General features: G+C 43.0%; 1 protein-coding gene across 2 annotated transcripts in view; it reads left to right on the top strand.

Moving 5' to 3' along the window:
* Positions 1-16158, top strand: part of col27a1.S (collagen, type XXVII, alpha 1 S homeolog) — a 162274-nt gene that overhangs the window by 22624 nt on the left and 123492 nt on the right. For both annotated transcript variants that reach the window (XM_018232747.2, XM_018232746.2), the window contains exon 3: positions 60-1417. In XM_018232747.2, the coding sequence (XP_018088236.1) occupies positions 60-1417 (1358 nt within the window). The remainder of the gene's footprint in view (positions 1-59; positions 1418-16158) is intronic.

Raw genomic sequence — 16158 nt, 5'->3', positions numbered from 1 at the left:
TATTAATCAATTTGATTTCTTTTGGACTTAGCCTAACAGGTTTTTTTTTTATTGTATAGATGTTGACGTTCTTCAGAATCTGGGCCTCACGGGAGACAAGTCATCTGCCCGCCCAGTGCCTCAGGGGGTCATTCCGTATAAGTTGGGGGTCATTTTGACGCAACGAGCGAGAGTGGAAGCTCCAGTTCACTCTGTTATACCGCCAAGCTTAGGAACAAATTTCACTCTGGTGCTGAGCCTCAGCTCCCACCGCATAAGTAATGCTTTTCTATTTGCCATTAAAAGCAAGAAAAAGAAACTCGAACTCGGGGTACAGTTTATCCCGGGAAAAATTATTGTCTATGTGGGTCACAAGCAGTCTGTGTATTTTGATTACAATGTTCACGATGGCCAGTGGCACAACATGGCCCTTGGTATTCAAGGCCAAAAGGTGACTCTATATACTTCTTGCGGGAAGCAAAGAGTTAATGCCAGTTTGCATACAAGGAAGGATGTCCCATTGGATTCTGATGGGGTTTTTTTACTTGGTAAGATGAACCAGCACTCTATTCAATTTGAAGGTGCGCTTTGCCAATTTGATATTTATCCTCCAGCCAAGGCAGCTCATAATTACTGTAAATATCTTAAGAAGCAGTGCAGACAGACAGACACCTATAGGCCGAACCTACCCAATTTAATGCCGCTGATTCCTAAGGAAGGCAGATTCCATCTTGCCACTGAGATGCCGTCAAGATATGTGCATAACCTTACCATTATTTTACCCCGGACAGAGTCGGTTGGAACAAGCTTTAGTACCAGCACTAAAAGGATAGCTTCTGGTAGGCTTTCTTCTGTGAAAATGACTACCAAATCACCATCCTTGCTTGCCTCAACATCTCGGCTTCCTTATAGAATTGATACACAACTTGCTTCAAGCACCAAAACAAGGACTGCTACCACTGTGCCCAGATCACCCACATCATTGCCAGTTAATCCTGTGTTAGGAGATGCTGTCCTCAATTTAGCCAGGTCAGGTCTAACACCGAGTCAAAGCAGCACCAAGAATGAAAAGCAACTAGAGAAGGAAACCAAGAAGCTGTACCAAAAAACAACCATCAAACCATCTTTGACAACTGCTGCTTCCAAGCAAGTTAAAAAGACCACAGGAAGCAGAAGAGGTACCAACACCATTACCCCAAAACAAGCTGTGGAGAAATTGACTAGTGGATCCAGCCCAAAGAATCACTCTTCTGTGAACTGGAAGGTTGAATCAACCACTTCTGTATTTTACACCAAACCACCGTCCTCTTCTGTTCCACCAGCAACTCACATGTTTTCAGCCATTTCTCCCTTTGCTCATGATTACTACTGGCTTGATCCAACACCATTTCCATTTCTGATGGGACCTCCAGGACCCAAAGGCGATCTGGGTAGTCCAGTAAGTTATAACATTTTTCTTTTTTTAATTATTTCTTTGTATGCTGTATTTACTTTGTATGTTTTCAGCAAATTCAGATCTATTTTGGGTTCGCTGGGAATATGTCTAGACAAAATTTACCCAGTTGTGGCAAATTGACTGTTGCATCTAATGGTTGTTTTTATCTTGTAGGGTCTTGTCTAATATTGTACAGTGATGTCTTAACCTAGTTTTACATGGGTTTTACCTATTGTATAAAGTCTCATTACTTCCAATGGGAATCCACAAAACATGAGGTAGCTTGTGAGGGTTGATATTTACTTTGCATTAAGTTTAAATCTAATTGGTTATTACATCTTTCTTTTTTTTTTTTTTCTTTTTAAAGACAACAATAGTAATAATCAAAAAGAAAACCGCACCAAACAGATCCCCACATGAAACAAACAAAAAGGTTCCACCCGATCAATGTCCCGGCCCAACAGCCGGAGCCGCCCCCCTTTAGTTCATGAAGACGGCTCCAGCAGTTGAGCCGAAACGCCGATCAAACAAAACCCCCTTGTCTATTTCACACAAAGATTACATCTTTCTTTTAATACAAAAGGGAACCCATATTCATGTGAATAATCTTGTCAATAAGCTACAATGAAACATTGCCTCAAGTGGTCAAATAAGGTTAAACATTTTTTGACTTTTGCGATTAAACTATGTCATGCTTGGATTATATAAAGCATCAAGTGTTTTCTGAAATCATAAATCATTTGTATGATGTTTATTCCCATAGTAGTGTATTATGTTGAGCTGGGGAGAGGAAGAGTGAGTTATGTCTGATGATAAACTCCATGTGTCTGAAATGAATATGACTAACTGTCGATTCACACAATCCACACGGTGCTACAAGAACATCTTTGTAGTCCAGTGAGCTTTGAGAACAGAGCATGAAGCCTACTGGTTCTCTGTGGAACTGTGAATGAGTCAGAATAACATTACTGGCAGGCTGCTCTGGTGAGATCACTGCTAATTTCCTCTTAATCTGGACCAAAGAACCACTTTTAGTCAATTGTTCAGCTGTGAAATCTAATTCCAGGGAAATCCCTTATCCTCAGTATTTTCCCACTCTTTGGACTGTTCTCTTAATAGCTTCTAGGAAATGCTTTCACTGGAAAGCAGTATTTTAGGTTAAGAGATGGCCTTAAAAGTTGAGGGGGGGGGGCTGGTACAATAAACTGGGTATTGCTACAGCTGATAGAGGCTACCCTTTAAAGGAGTTGTTCACCTTCCAACACTTTTGCAGTTAATTTGGTCTGCGCCTAGATTACTGAGCTGCCACACTAAAAAAAAACAGAAGCAGGAACATTAAAGGGGAACTGCACAAAAACATAACTTAAGCTTTTTGAAAAGTAAACATAATTTCAAGCAACTTTGCAATATACATCAATTAAAAAATATGCAGACTTTTCGTGATTTTTAATGGTTTCTGGCAATTCCCTAAGCCTAGCCCCCTGCTCTTCTGCTGATCTTTCTGACTACTTTGCTGAGCTGGCTGACTACTGTCACTTTGTATCAAAAACCAGCTGTCCTGCATCCTCCAAACTCCGCAATTCCCTGCACATGTGATTTCAATAAGGAATTTAACATCATAGTGCATCATAGTCCCTCCTTCCCTGCCAGGATTTTAAATGATGCAGAAAGAGAAGAACTGTTAACCAGCTGGATTGCAGCATAGAAAATCGTATTTATTCATACTTTTTGAAGAAACCTGTAACTGTGATGGGTATATTAGGGATTTCTGTGTTATGTGGGCCTCTTTATCAAATTTTGGTTGGGAAGCCGGAGTTCCATGATATGAGATATCAGGGCAGAGAATAGAAAGGACAGACAAGACACTGTTTTCAATAGCAATACGTATGCAGATATCTTAAAAACCATATAAAATCTGTAATGAATGTATCTAGCAAAGTTGTTTAGAATTGGGGTTTCTTTTTTTAGGCAAAACAATTATTTTTCAAGTTGACATTTCCTTTAATTAGGCAGCAGGTCATATACTAGAGCAGCTCTCTTATGGTTAAGAAAGTCGGCATTTAAAGCTACCTTTGCTATCAGCTGATGGTGACATTATGAGGCCCATTTACTAAGGGTCGAATATCGACGGTTAATTAACACTCGATATTCGACCATCGAAGTAAAATCCTTCGACTTCGAATATCGAAGTCAAAGGATTTACCGCAAATACTTTGATCGAACGATCGAAGGAAAAATCGTTGATTGAACGATTAAATCCTTCGAATCTAACGATTCAAAGGATTTTAATCCATCGATCGAACGTTTTTCCTTCGATCAAAAAAAGCTTAGAAAGCGTATGGGGAAGGTCCCCATAGACTAACATTGGTGCTCAGTAGGTTTAAAGTGGCGAAGTAAGTAGTCGCATTTTTATTCAAAGAGACAGTATTTCGACTATCAAATGGTCGAATAGTCGAATGATTTTTAGTTCGAATCGTTCGATTCGAAGTCGAAGGTCGAAGTAGCCTATACGATGGTCAAAGTTTTTTTACTTCGAATCCTTCACTTGAGCTTAGAAAATGTGCCCCTATGTGTTATTAAGCAACTCTGTTCCTTGGTTTGCACTATCAACACCTCCAGCAAGGCAATTATTATGGCAGCTGTCACTCGTATGTCTAACTACATCTATGTTTCCTGTCTCCACAAAAAGCCTGATGTTATCAATTACTGTATATATGGAAGGAAAGTCTTGTGTGTTGGTTTGATTGTTTATAGTCACTCTCTGTCCTTGTATGAACTCTTGGGCTTTGCATGGTGAGACTGGGATACTTATTATAGGCAGACCTCTAGCCAATGCAAAGGAAGTTCCATTCTCAGCCACGATTACTCAGACTCTTTTACACATGTAAATATCAGCCATATTATGTCTTCTCATGGTTAAAACATCACAGCAGGCCTTGAAATGTGGGAATGAAGAAAGCTGTATGCTGGTGACAGTGTATGGGAATGCTTCCACTGCCCCTGTTTATGTCTCAACTATTAGATATGCTTCATGCTCTGATTTCTTGCTTTTACTTTTTTTCTCTCTCTTAACATAACTGCAGTTGTTACTTGGACTTTGGGCTTCATTGTATAGCTGGAACTTTATCTGCAGGAAATGAGCTGAAGCCTGCACAATTGAGCACAAGCCATTTTAATCTATGCTTAAAAAATACAAGGAAGGCGGGGCTTTTCCCAAACCCCATAAATAATCAGGGTTGGTAGGTTTGAAAAAAACACAATTTATAGCTGTAATTGATAGGGATGCACCGAATCCCCTATTTTGGATTTGGCTGAACCCCCGAATCCTTCTTGAAAGATTCGGCCGAATGCCAAACCGAATCCGAACCCTAATTTGCATATGCAAATTATGGGTGGAAAGGGGAAAACATTTTTACTTTCTTATTTTGTGACAAAAAACACGCTATTTCCCTCCCAGCCCCTAATTTGCATATGCAAATTAGGATTGGGATTCGGTTCGGCCTGGCAGAAGGATTCGGCCGAATCCTGCTTAAAAAGGCCGAATTCTGGCCGAATCCTGAACCGAATCCTGGATTCGGTGCATCCCTAGTAATTGATTTAACTGGCTCACGCATTGTGCACCATTTATTTCATAGTGAAAAGGTTTTAAAGCACTAACCATATGGTATGGTGTAAAAGGTGCCAAAGTGGGGCACTGGAATATTGGAAAAAGATTCTCTGGAGTGATAAATTGCATTTTACCTTGTTGCAGTCTTGATGTTGACTCTATCTCTAACTCTATTCTATCTGCATCTTTACTGCTGGCTGTCAAGTTTGGCAGAGAAAGTGGAATCATTTTCTAGGTCTGTTTTTCATGGTTTGGGCTGGGGCCACTTGTTCTATTGAAATCTTACCTTTAAAATACAGCATACAATTATATTCTTCACGAGTCAAAGCTTTCTAACCCTGTGATGCACTAGTTTGGGGAACGGGCCATTTCAGCAAAATAATGCCTCGGGGGAAAGCAACATCTTTACAGAATGTGTTTGCTGAGATGGAAGTGGAAGACCATGACTGGCCTGCGCTGAGTCCTAACCTCAACCCAAATGAATCCCCGTGGGATGAAATCGAGTGACGACTGTGTCAGGCCTGGTCCTACACATAATGCTCTTGTAGCTGAATATCAGCAAATCCAGCCTTCAGTGTTCCAACACCTATTGAAAAGCTTTTTAGAACAACAGAGGCTGTTATAACAGCAGCTAACCATAATATTACCTTTGATTAGTTTTGACTCTCTATTTTTTGGTGATATAGTGCAGGTTTACATATTTGAATCCCTTTGCACCAACTTTGGCACTACTGAAACAAAGGTGCACCACTTGATCATGAAGGTTGTCCCTAGGCAAATATTGTTGTCAGCGAATCAGATTTCCTGTTGAGTCATATCACTTTGTCTCTTATGAACCATGGATTCCATGGTCCACTTTTTGCAAAAAACCTAGTGCTGCTTGGAGGGAAAGTATGGAATGGTATTCTGGAGCTTTCCTGTGCTTTATCAAGGTGCCGAAAACTCTGACTAGCATTAAATGTTTCGACCATCCTTGAGGAAGGGCACATAGTAACGCAAACTTAGATTTTAGCCTGGGTCTACCGCCCCTTAATAAATGATAGATAATTCCACTTTGCTTTACTTACAGTCTTTAGTGCTATTCATAGAATTGTTTCCTAGTGACTGAATCAGCCAGAGTAAGCATCCTTCAATCACCATCATTATTTAAGACAATACTATGCGACCATTTACATGTAGTGGTCTGATTATTTGTTATACTTGGAAGTCTGAAGGCTGGATTGTATTAGAATGATGAGGTAATATAAAGACCATGAATATTCCTTGGAGGGATGTTCAAGCACAAGCTTCCATCGTTGTGGGGCTTCATCATTTATTCAACAGATTTGCTGTGTTTGCAGATACATATAACAACTTTAAGTGCTTGAGGCCTGAGCATGCCAGTAAAATATCCATATTTCACAAGAAGAGGATCTTGAAATTGTCGTGTGGTTCTCCTTTAATGTGTGTAACTCTCCAAAATTTGTTGCAGGTTCCTCTGGCAGGGAAAATGCAATAAAGACAGTAGCTACATTAGCTTAATTTTTTTATTACTTTCACCCATGTGCAAATTTATCAAAGCCATATATACATCCTGTGTATCAAGCTAAGCTAACTGTTTAATCCAGCAATATACTGGAGCATCCCCTTCCATCACAGCTGGTTTGCATTACATCCAGATGGCAATTAAACAACTCCTTTCTTTTCTCAGAGAAGCAACGAGCTTTACATGAGCAGAATCCATCGTCCCCATTTTTATTTCCCATTTTTATTTCCCAGTATATCACACTTTTTAAGTAGTGGGCGGTTTGGGGTTTTCTCACATAGAAAAGCCACTTAAACCCTGTCTAAAATGCTTCTAATGAGCTCCAAGCTGGAATGCTTTCTATGTGGCCTTAGCTCCTAAGTGCTCAAGGTGGTGTGTATAAAAGTTCCCATATGACACAATACAATGTGCAGGTCCCCCTAATTGTTGAATTGTCTGTGCATGAATATACCCCCCTTTCTTCAATTGGAAGCTTTGGGAGCAGTAAGGGAGAAGCAAAATATGGTACAGTTCTCATCAGACTAGACAACTCTGTTTGGTAACACCAACATCATTTTGTTGTATAAATTGCTTGATTTAATTGGCAAAATGCAATATATATGGCTTCCTTATCAAATGAGAACTATATCATACCATCTTAAACTAAAATTCCTTCTCTGTCATAGAGGCACAGAACCTGTATAACAGTGCAACAGGTATGCCTTCCACTTGTAACTTTCCCCCAAACCCATCCAGCTGCTGGTTTCTGGAGAAGTAATGTTCACATCAGTCATTTCTATTTCTGAGCTATCCACAAAGGCTAACAGATATCGGGGGGACACAAAATAGAAAGGATCATGTCTAATATTGATCATGAATGATGTCCTTAGGGGGCATGAGATACTCATTAGGGATGTAGCGAACGTCGGAAAAAAAGTTCGCGAACATATTCGCGAACTTGCGCAAAAACGCGAGCGGTTCGCGAACGGTTCGCGAACCCCATAGACTTCAATGGGAAGGCGAACTTTAACATCTAGAAAAGACATTTCTGGCCAGAAAAATGATTTTAAAGTTGTTTAAAGGGTGCAACGACCTGGACAGTGGCATGCCAGAGGGAGATCAAGGGCAAAAATGTATCTGAAAAATCTGCCTGTGTGTGCTTGGAAGAGATAGTGTAGGGGGAGAGCTGTTAGTGATTTCAGGGACAGATGATAGTAAGTTTGCTGGCTAGTAATCTGCTTGATACTGCTCTGTATTGGAGGGACAGAAGTCTGCAGGGATTTGAGGGACATTTTAGCTTAGGTAGCTTTGCTGGCTAGTAATCTACTGTTCTCTTTAAACAACTGCCATACGTTGACCTTGTAGGCATTGTTTGCCCAGTTTTTTTGGACGCAGCCACTGAAGCACAGTTGCCATAAAAAATATGCCATATAAATGCTGAAAATAGTCATTTTTTGCCATACGTTGACCTTGTAGGCATTGTTTGCCCAGTTTTTTTGGTCGCAGCCACTGAAGCACAGTTGCCAGAAAAAATATGCCATATAAATGCTGAAAATAGTCATTTTTTGCCATATACGTTGAGTCAACGTATGGCAAAAAATGACTATTTTCAGCATTTATATGGCATATTTTTTCTGGCCTCTGTGCTTCAGTGGCTGCGGCCAAAAAAACTGGGCAAACAATGCCTACAAGGTCAACGTCGTTGACCTTGTAGGCATTGTTTGCCCAGTTTTTTTGGCCGCAGCCACTGAAGCACAGAGGCCAGAAAAAATATGCCATATAAATGCTGAAAATAGTCATTTTTTTGGTCGCAGCCACTGAAGCACAGTTGCCAGAAAAATTATGCCATATAAATGCTGAAAATATGCATTTTTTTGGTTGCAGCCACTGAAGCACAGAGGCCAGAAAAATTATGCCATATAAATGCTGAAAATATAAATTTTTTTGGTTGCAGCCACTGAAGCACAGAGGCCAGAAAAATTATGCCATATAAATGCTGAAAATATGCATTTTTTTGGTTGCAGCCACTGAAGCACAGAGGCCAGAAAAATTATGCCATATAAATGCAGAAAATATGCATTTTTTTGGACGCAGCCACTGAAGCACAGTTGCCAGAAAAAATATGCCATATAAATGCTGAAAATAGTCATTTTTTGCCATACGTTGACCTTGTAGACATTGTTTGCCCAGTTTTTTTGGTTGCAGCCACTGAAGCACAGAGGCCAGAAAAAATTAAACCAGTAGGGTTTGCACCCTAGTTTGTAACGGTGGCGGAGGGAGGAGGAGGACGCTAAAGGACAGCTGTGTGTGGAGTCATGAGGCTTGAAGAGAAGGACAGCTGCATAGAAGTCAGAACAAGTCTTCCGGCGTGCAGTAACCCTCCGAGATCCACCCCTCATTCATTTTAATAAAGGTCAGGTAATCGACACTTTTGTGACCTAGGCGAGTTCTCTTCTCAGTTACAATCCCTCCTGCTGCACTGAAGGTCCTTTCTGAGAGCACACTTGAGGCTGGGCAAGACAAGAGGTTCATGGCAAATTGTGACAGCTCTGGCCACAGATCAAGCCTGCGCACCCAGTAGTCCAGGGGTTCATCGCTCCTCAGAGTGTCGATATCTGCAGTTAATGCCAGGTAGTCCGCTACCTGCCGGTCGAGGCGTTCTTTGAGGGTGGATCCAGAAGGGTTGTGGCGCTGCCTTGGACAGAAAAACATTTGCATGTCTGACGTTACAGACTGGCCAAAGGGCTTTGTCCTTGCAGGTGTGCTCGTGGCAGGATTACTGGCACCTCTGCCCCTGGAATGTTGATGAGTTCCTGAAGTGACATCACCCTTAAAAGCATTGTACAACATGTTTTGCAGGCTGGTTTGTAAATGCCGCATCTTTTCGGACTTGTGGTATGTTGGTAACATTTCTGACACTTTATGCTTGTACCGAGGGTCTAGTAGCGTTGCGATCCAGTACAGGTCCTTCTCCTTAAGCCTCTTGATACGGGGGTCCTTCAACAGGCATGACAGCATGAAAGACCCCATTCTCACAAGGTTGGATGCAGAGCTATCCATCTCCGCTTCCTCATTATCAAGGACTGCATCATCCACGGTCTCCTCCCCCCAGCCACGTACAAGACCAGGGGTCCCCAAAAGGTCACCACTAGCCCCCTGGGAAGCCTGCTCCTGTTGGTCCTCCTCCTCCTCCTCCACAAAGCCACCTTCCTCCTCTGACTCCACTTCTGGCACCTCTCCCTGCGTTGCAGCAGGTGCCTGGGTTCGTTCTGGTGATTCCGACCAGAAATCGTGCGCTTCCAGCTCCTCGTCACGCTGGTCTACAGCCTCATCTGTCACTCGTCACACGGCACGCTCCAGGAATAAAGCGAAGGGTATTAGGTCGCTGATGGTGCCTTCGGTGCGACTGACCATATTTGTCACCTCTTCAAAAGGTCGCATGAGCCTGCAGGCATCGCGCATAAGCACCCAGTAACGGGGGGAAAAAATCCCCAGCTGTGCAGATCCAGTCCTACCACCCAGTTCAAAAAGGTACTCGTTGACGGCCCTTTGTTGTTGCAGCAGACGTTCCAACATAAGGAGCGTTGAATTCCAGCGAGTCTGGCTGTCAGAAATCAAACGCCTGACTGGCATGTTGTAGCGCTGCTGAATGTCAGCAAGGCGTGCCATGGCTGTGTAGGAACGTCTGAAATGGGCCGACACCTTTCTGGACTGGGTGAGAACGTCCTGGAATCCTGGGTACTTGGAGACAAAACGTTGGACTATTAAATTTAACACATGTGCCATGCAGGGCACATGTGTTAAATTGCCTAGTCTCAACGCTGCCAACAGATTGCTTCCATTGTCACACACCACTTTTCCGATCTGCAGTTGGTGTGGGGTCAGCCACCGATCGGCCTGTGACTGCAGAGATGACAGGAGTACAGATCCGGTATGGTTTTTGCTTTCCAGGCACGTCATCCCCAAGACAGCGTGACAACGGCGTACCTGGCACGTCGAATAGCCTAGGGGGAGCTGGGGGTGCACAGGTGTGGAGGAGGAGAAGGAGGACCCAGCAGCAGAGTAAGAAGAAGAAGAAGACGAGGTAGAGAGCGATGGAGGAGTAGAGGTGGTGGCAGAACCGCGTGCAATCCGTGGCGGTGACACCAACTCCACTGTTGTTGTTGAGCTACCCATTCCCTGCTTCCCAGCCATTACCAAGTTCACCCAGTGGGCAGTGTAGGTGACATACCTGCCCTGACCATGCTTGGAGGACCATGCGTCAGTAGTCATATGGACCTTTGGCCCAACACTAAGTGACAGAGATGCGGTAACTTGGCTCTGCACATGTTGGTACAGGTGTGGTATTCCCTTTTTAGCAAAAAAATTGCGGCTGGGTACCTTCCACTGCGGTGTCCCAATTGCTACAAATTTGCGGAAGGCCTCAGAGTCCACCAGCTGGTATGGTAAAAGCTGGCGGGCTAAGAGTGCAGACAAGCCAGCTGTCAGACGCCGGGCAAGGGGGTGACAGTCAGACATTGGCTTCTTACGCTCAAACATGGCCTTCACAGAAACTTGGCTGGTGGCAGATGACTGGGAATGGGAACAGGTGGTCAAGGTGGAAGGCGGAGTGGAGGGTGGTTCAGACGGGTCAAGGAGAGCAGAGGTAGAGCAGTAAGATGCTGGACCAGAAGGAGTGTGGCTTTTAGTTTGCCTGTTGCCTTTGAGGTGTTGCTCCCAAAGTGCTTTGTGCTTGCCGCTCATGTGCCTTCGCATAGAAGTTGTACCTATGTGGCTGTTGGGCTTACCAAGGCTCAGTTTCTGACTGCACTCATTGCAAATTACAATGCTTTTGTCAGAGGCACACACATTAAAAAAATCCCACACTGCTGACTTTTTGGAAGTGTGCGATCTGGCGGTAACAGTAGAAGTTGGCGGCATTGGCGGCAATGGCGGGTGCGTTGGCCGGCTGAACACAGGTGCCGATACATGTTGTTGCCCTACTGATCCCTGCGGGCTGTCCTCCCTGCTTCTTCTAAGTCTTATTCTCCTACTGCCTCTCTGACTCTCCGTCTCTCCATCTGAACTACCCTCCTCTTGCTCTCTTCTACTAGGCACCCACAAAACATCAATCTCCTCATCATCATTCTCCTCAGATGCATCAATTTCTTCTGACACATCACAGAAGGAAGCAGCAGCGGGGACCTCCTCCTCATCACTCATTATGTCCATCTCTATCGTGTTCTCTGCCAGAATTAAATCTGGTGTAAGGTCCTCATCTCCTTCATCTTCTTCTGGCAATAATGGTTGCGCATTACTCAGTTCAAGAAACTCATGGGAAAATAACTCCTCTGACCCCAGTGAAGAAGGGGCACCGGTGGTGGAGGAAGTGTTACGTGGGGTGGCCATAGCAGTGGAGGATGAGGAGGATGTTGTGGTAAAGTTAGAAACGGTAGAGGATGGGGTGTGCTGTGTAAGCCAGTCAACTACCTCTTCAGCATTTTGGGAGTTCAGGGTCATTGGCTTTTTAAAACTGGGCAATTTGCTAGGGCCACAGGATTGCATAGCAGCACGGCCCCTAGCACGGCCTCTGCGTGGCGGCCTGCCTTTGCCTGGCATTATTTTTAAAAAAACAACAACAACAACAAAAACTCAGTTGGTTTTTCTGGAAACGATAATACACACAGCTAGATGGCGGGTTGAAGAAAACAGTGTGCAAATAATGCCTACAAGGTCAACGTATACACTACTACAGCGGTGGATACGGATTACGTAAAATATATGAATGCTGCTTGAAAAAAAGTAACTCAAGTGGTTTTTCTAGAGACGATAATATTATCAATATTTAGACAAAATGTGAACAAGCTCACACAGCTAGATGGCGGGTTGAAGAAAACAGTGTGCAAATAATGCCTACAAGGTCAACATATACACTACTACAGCGGTGGATACGGATTACGTAAAATATATTATGGCTGCTTGAAAAAAGTCACTCCGGTGTTTTTTCTGGAGACGGTAATATTATGGATATTTAGACAGAATGTGAACAAGGTCACACAGCTAGATGGCGGGTTGAAGAAAACAGTGTGCAAATAATGCCTACAAGGTCAACGTATACACTACTACAGCGGTGGATACGGATTACGTAAAATATATTATGGCTGCTTGAAAAAAGTCACTCCGGTGTTTTTTCTGGAGACGGTAATATTATGGATATTTAGACAGAATGTGAACAAGGTCACACAGCTAGATGGCGGGTTGAAGAAAACACTGTGCAAATAATGCCTACAAGGTCAACGTATACACTACTACAGCGGTGGATACGGATTACGTAAAATATATGAATGCTGCTTGAAAAAAAGTAACTCAAGTGGTTTTTCTAGAGACGATAATATTATCAATATTTAGACAAAATGTGAACAAGCTCACACAGCTAGATGGCGGGTTGAAGAAAACAGTGTGCAAATAATGCCTACAAGGTCAACGTATACACTACTACAGCGGTGGATACGGATTACGTAAAATATATTATGGCTGCTTGAAAAAAGTCACTCCGGTGTTTTTTCTGGAGACGGTAATATTATGGATATTTAGACAGAATGTGAACAAGGTCACACAGCTAGATGGCGGGTTGAAGAAAACACTGTGCAAATAATGCCTACAAGGTCAACGTATACACTACTACAGCGGTGGATACGGATTACGTAAAATATATGAATGCTGCTTGAAAAAAAGTAACTCAAGTGGTTTTTCTAGAGACGATAATATTATCAATATTTAGACAAAATGTGAACAAGCTCACACAGCTAGATGGCGGGTTGAAGAAAACAGTGTGCAAATAATGCCTACAAGGTCAACGTATACACTACTACAGCGGTGGATACGGATTACGTAAAATATATTATGGCTGCTTGAAAAAAGTCACTCCGGTGTTTTTTCTGGAGACGGTAATATTATGGATATTTAGACAGAATGTGAACAAGGTCACACAGCTAGATGGCGGGTTGAAGAAAACACTGTGCAAATAATGCCTACAAGGTCAACGTATACACTACTACAGCGGTGGATACGGATTACGCAAAATATATGAATGCTGCTTGAAAAAAAGTAACTCAAGTGGTTTTTCTAGAGACGATAATATTATCAATATTTAGACAAAATGTGAACAAGCTCACACAGCTAGATGGCGGGTTGAAGAAAACAGTGTGCAAATAATGCCTACAAGGTCAACGTATACACTACTACAGCGGTGGATACGGATTACGTAAAATATATTATGGCTGCTTGAAAAAAGTCACTCCGGTGTTTTTTCTGGAGACGGTAATATTATGGATATTTAGACAGAATGTGAACAAGGTCACACAGCTAGATGGCGGGTTGAAGAAAACAGTGTGCAAATAATGCCTACAGGGCAAATAATGCCTAAAAGGTCAACTTATACACTACTACAGCGGTAGTAAAATAAAAAAAAGTAAAATAAAAAAAAAATGAATATTAAAAAAAAAAATTAAAGTTGGTGCTGCTGAACTACTAGGTGCAGCAGATTAGCACACCAGTCCCACTCCCCAACACTGCTAGACTAATAGCACTGGGCTCTTATAGTAGTAGTAGTAGTAGTAGTAAAACAACAAAAAAATAAATAAAAGCAGTCCTTACAAGGACTACTGTTATTGCAGCAGTCAGCAGATGAGATCAGAAGCAGGACAGCTGCCCACTGCAGCTACATACAGAGCACTGCAGTAGAAGGTAGATTACTAGCCAGCAAAGCTACCTAAGCTAAAATGTCCCTCAAACCCCTGCAGACTTCTGTCCCTCCAATAACAGAGCAGTATCAAAACGATTACTAGCCAGCAAACTTTCAACTGTCCCTGAAATCACTAACAGGCAGCAGCTCTCTCCCTACACTATCTCTTCAGCACACACAGGCAGAGTGAAAAAACGCTGCAGGGCTTCGGTTTTTATAGGGAAGGGGAGTGGTCCAGGGGAGAGCTTCCTGATTGGCTGCCATGTACCTGCTGGTCTGGGGTGAGAGGGCAAAAAAAAGCGCCAACAATGGCGAACCCAAAATGGCGAACGTCGCGCGACGTTCGCGAACTTCCGGCGAGCGCGAACACCCGATGTTCGCGCGAACAAGTTCGCCGGCGAACAGTTCGCGACATCTCTAATACTCATTCATGTTCCTAGGGGACACCATTATGGCTTGAATGCTCCTTGTTGCTAGTATGTAAATGGTGGAACATGCATGTGAGATCAGTTAGTCTATATAAGGGACATTAACCCTAGTTACTGGGATATAGGAAGTGTTCTGTACAGTGTTAGCAGTGGGCTGCATGTCAAGAGTCTTGGTGCACCCTGAAATATTGTGCTGAACCCTTTTTTCATTTGAAGGGTGCCAGCTGGAAGTCTAGTTTATTTCCAAGCTCCTATAGCTAAAGCTATAGCTCAGTATTCTCAAGTGAACAGGTTTTGGTGTGTGAATGCCCTCAGTAAGCCTTAGTGGATGTTAATATACACAATGATGCTTTTGTATCAGCAGTTTGTTTATAATTAATAATAATTGGATATTATTTACTCTCTGCAGAAACAGATATGCAGATAAGGAGGTGGGGTCATGTGAATGGAGTTACTTCTCACTTGCTTTTATATATTATGAAATACCCACTACCAATAGACCCTCCAAGTATACACATGCATACTATTTATTTCTTCTTAAGCCTATTACAGCGCTGCGAAATGTGCTGGCGCTATATAAATACATGTTAATAATAATAATAATAGTTGATCTTGGCTTGTTAAATGTATACTATGGTTTGTTACAAAACAAGGGTGCAGCTTTAAAATTTGAAAAGAACAACAATGTTTTATAACTGACAACAATTGCCCTATCTCCAGAGAAGAAAATTATCTGTACTCTCTTGTCTATTGTGCAGAAAAATCCCAATGTAGCCCAGTGATTGAGCAGGGAGGATTTCCTCTGCTAGAGGGAGTGGGGCAGTCTCCCAAAATGCTCAATAAATACAAATGTTAAATTCTTTCCCCTTTTTCTTGTCTTTTTTTTAATGTCCTTTCTGAAAGACAGCAGAATCTCATAAAGGAAGCCATATGACGTCTTCTGGTCCCAAATCAGCTTGTTAAAAACAGCACATGCAAAGAGGAGTAATCCCAAGAATGTCTAACTTGCATCCTTTAGACTGAAAAGACAACCTCTAGCTGTCAGGGGCTGCTGGGAACTGCAGTTCAGTAGCTGTAAAGCTAATGCTTTTTAAAGGAGAAGGAAACCCCCAGGGCGCTAAACCCCTCCCCCCCTCCCCTGTGCTGCCCCCTCCCTCCTCCCCCCTGGCCTACCTGTCCCCCTGGGCAAATGCCCCTAACTTTTTACTCACCCCTCTGCGCAGGTCCTGTCCACGGAGTACGCAGTCGCCATCTTCTCCCACGCGCGTCTTCTTCCTGCTCTGATCGGCGTTTTCTGGCGCATGCGCAGTAGGAACAGGTACCGGTACGGCTCTACTGCGCATGCGCCGAATGTCACGAAGTGAAATCGGAAAACTTCGTGACATTCGGCGCATGCGCAGTAGAGCCGTACCGGTACCTGTTCCTACTGCGCATGCGCCAGAAAACGCCGATCAGAGCAGGAAGAAGACGCGCGTGGGAGAA

Source organism: Xenopus laevis, chromosome 8S, assembly GCF_017654675.1.
Source record: "Xenopus laevis strain J_2021 chromosome 8S, Xenopus_laevis_v10.1, whole genome shotgun sequence".
NCBI lineage: Eukaryota > Metazoa > Chordata > Amphibia > Anura > Pipidae > Xenopus > Xenopus laevis.
This window is presented reverse-complemented; position numbering and strand designations above follow the sequence as displayed.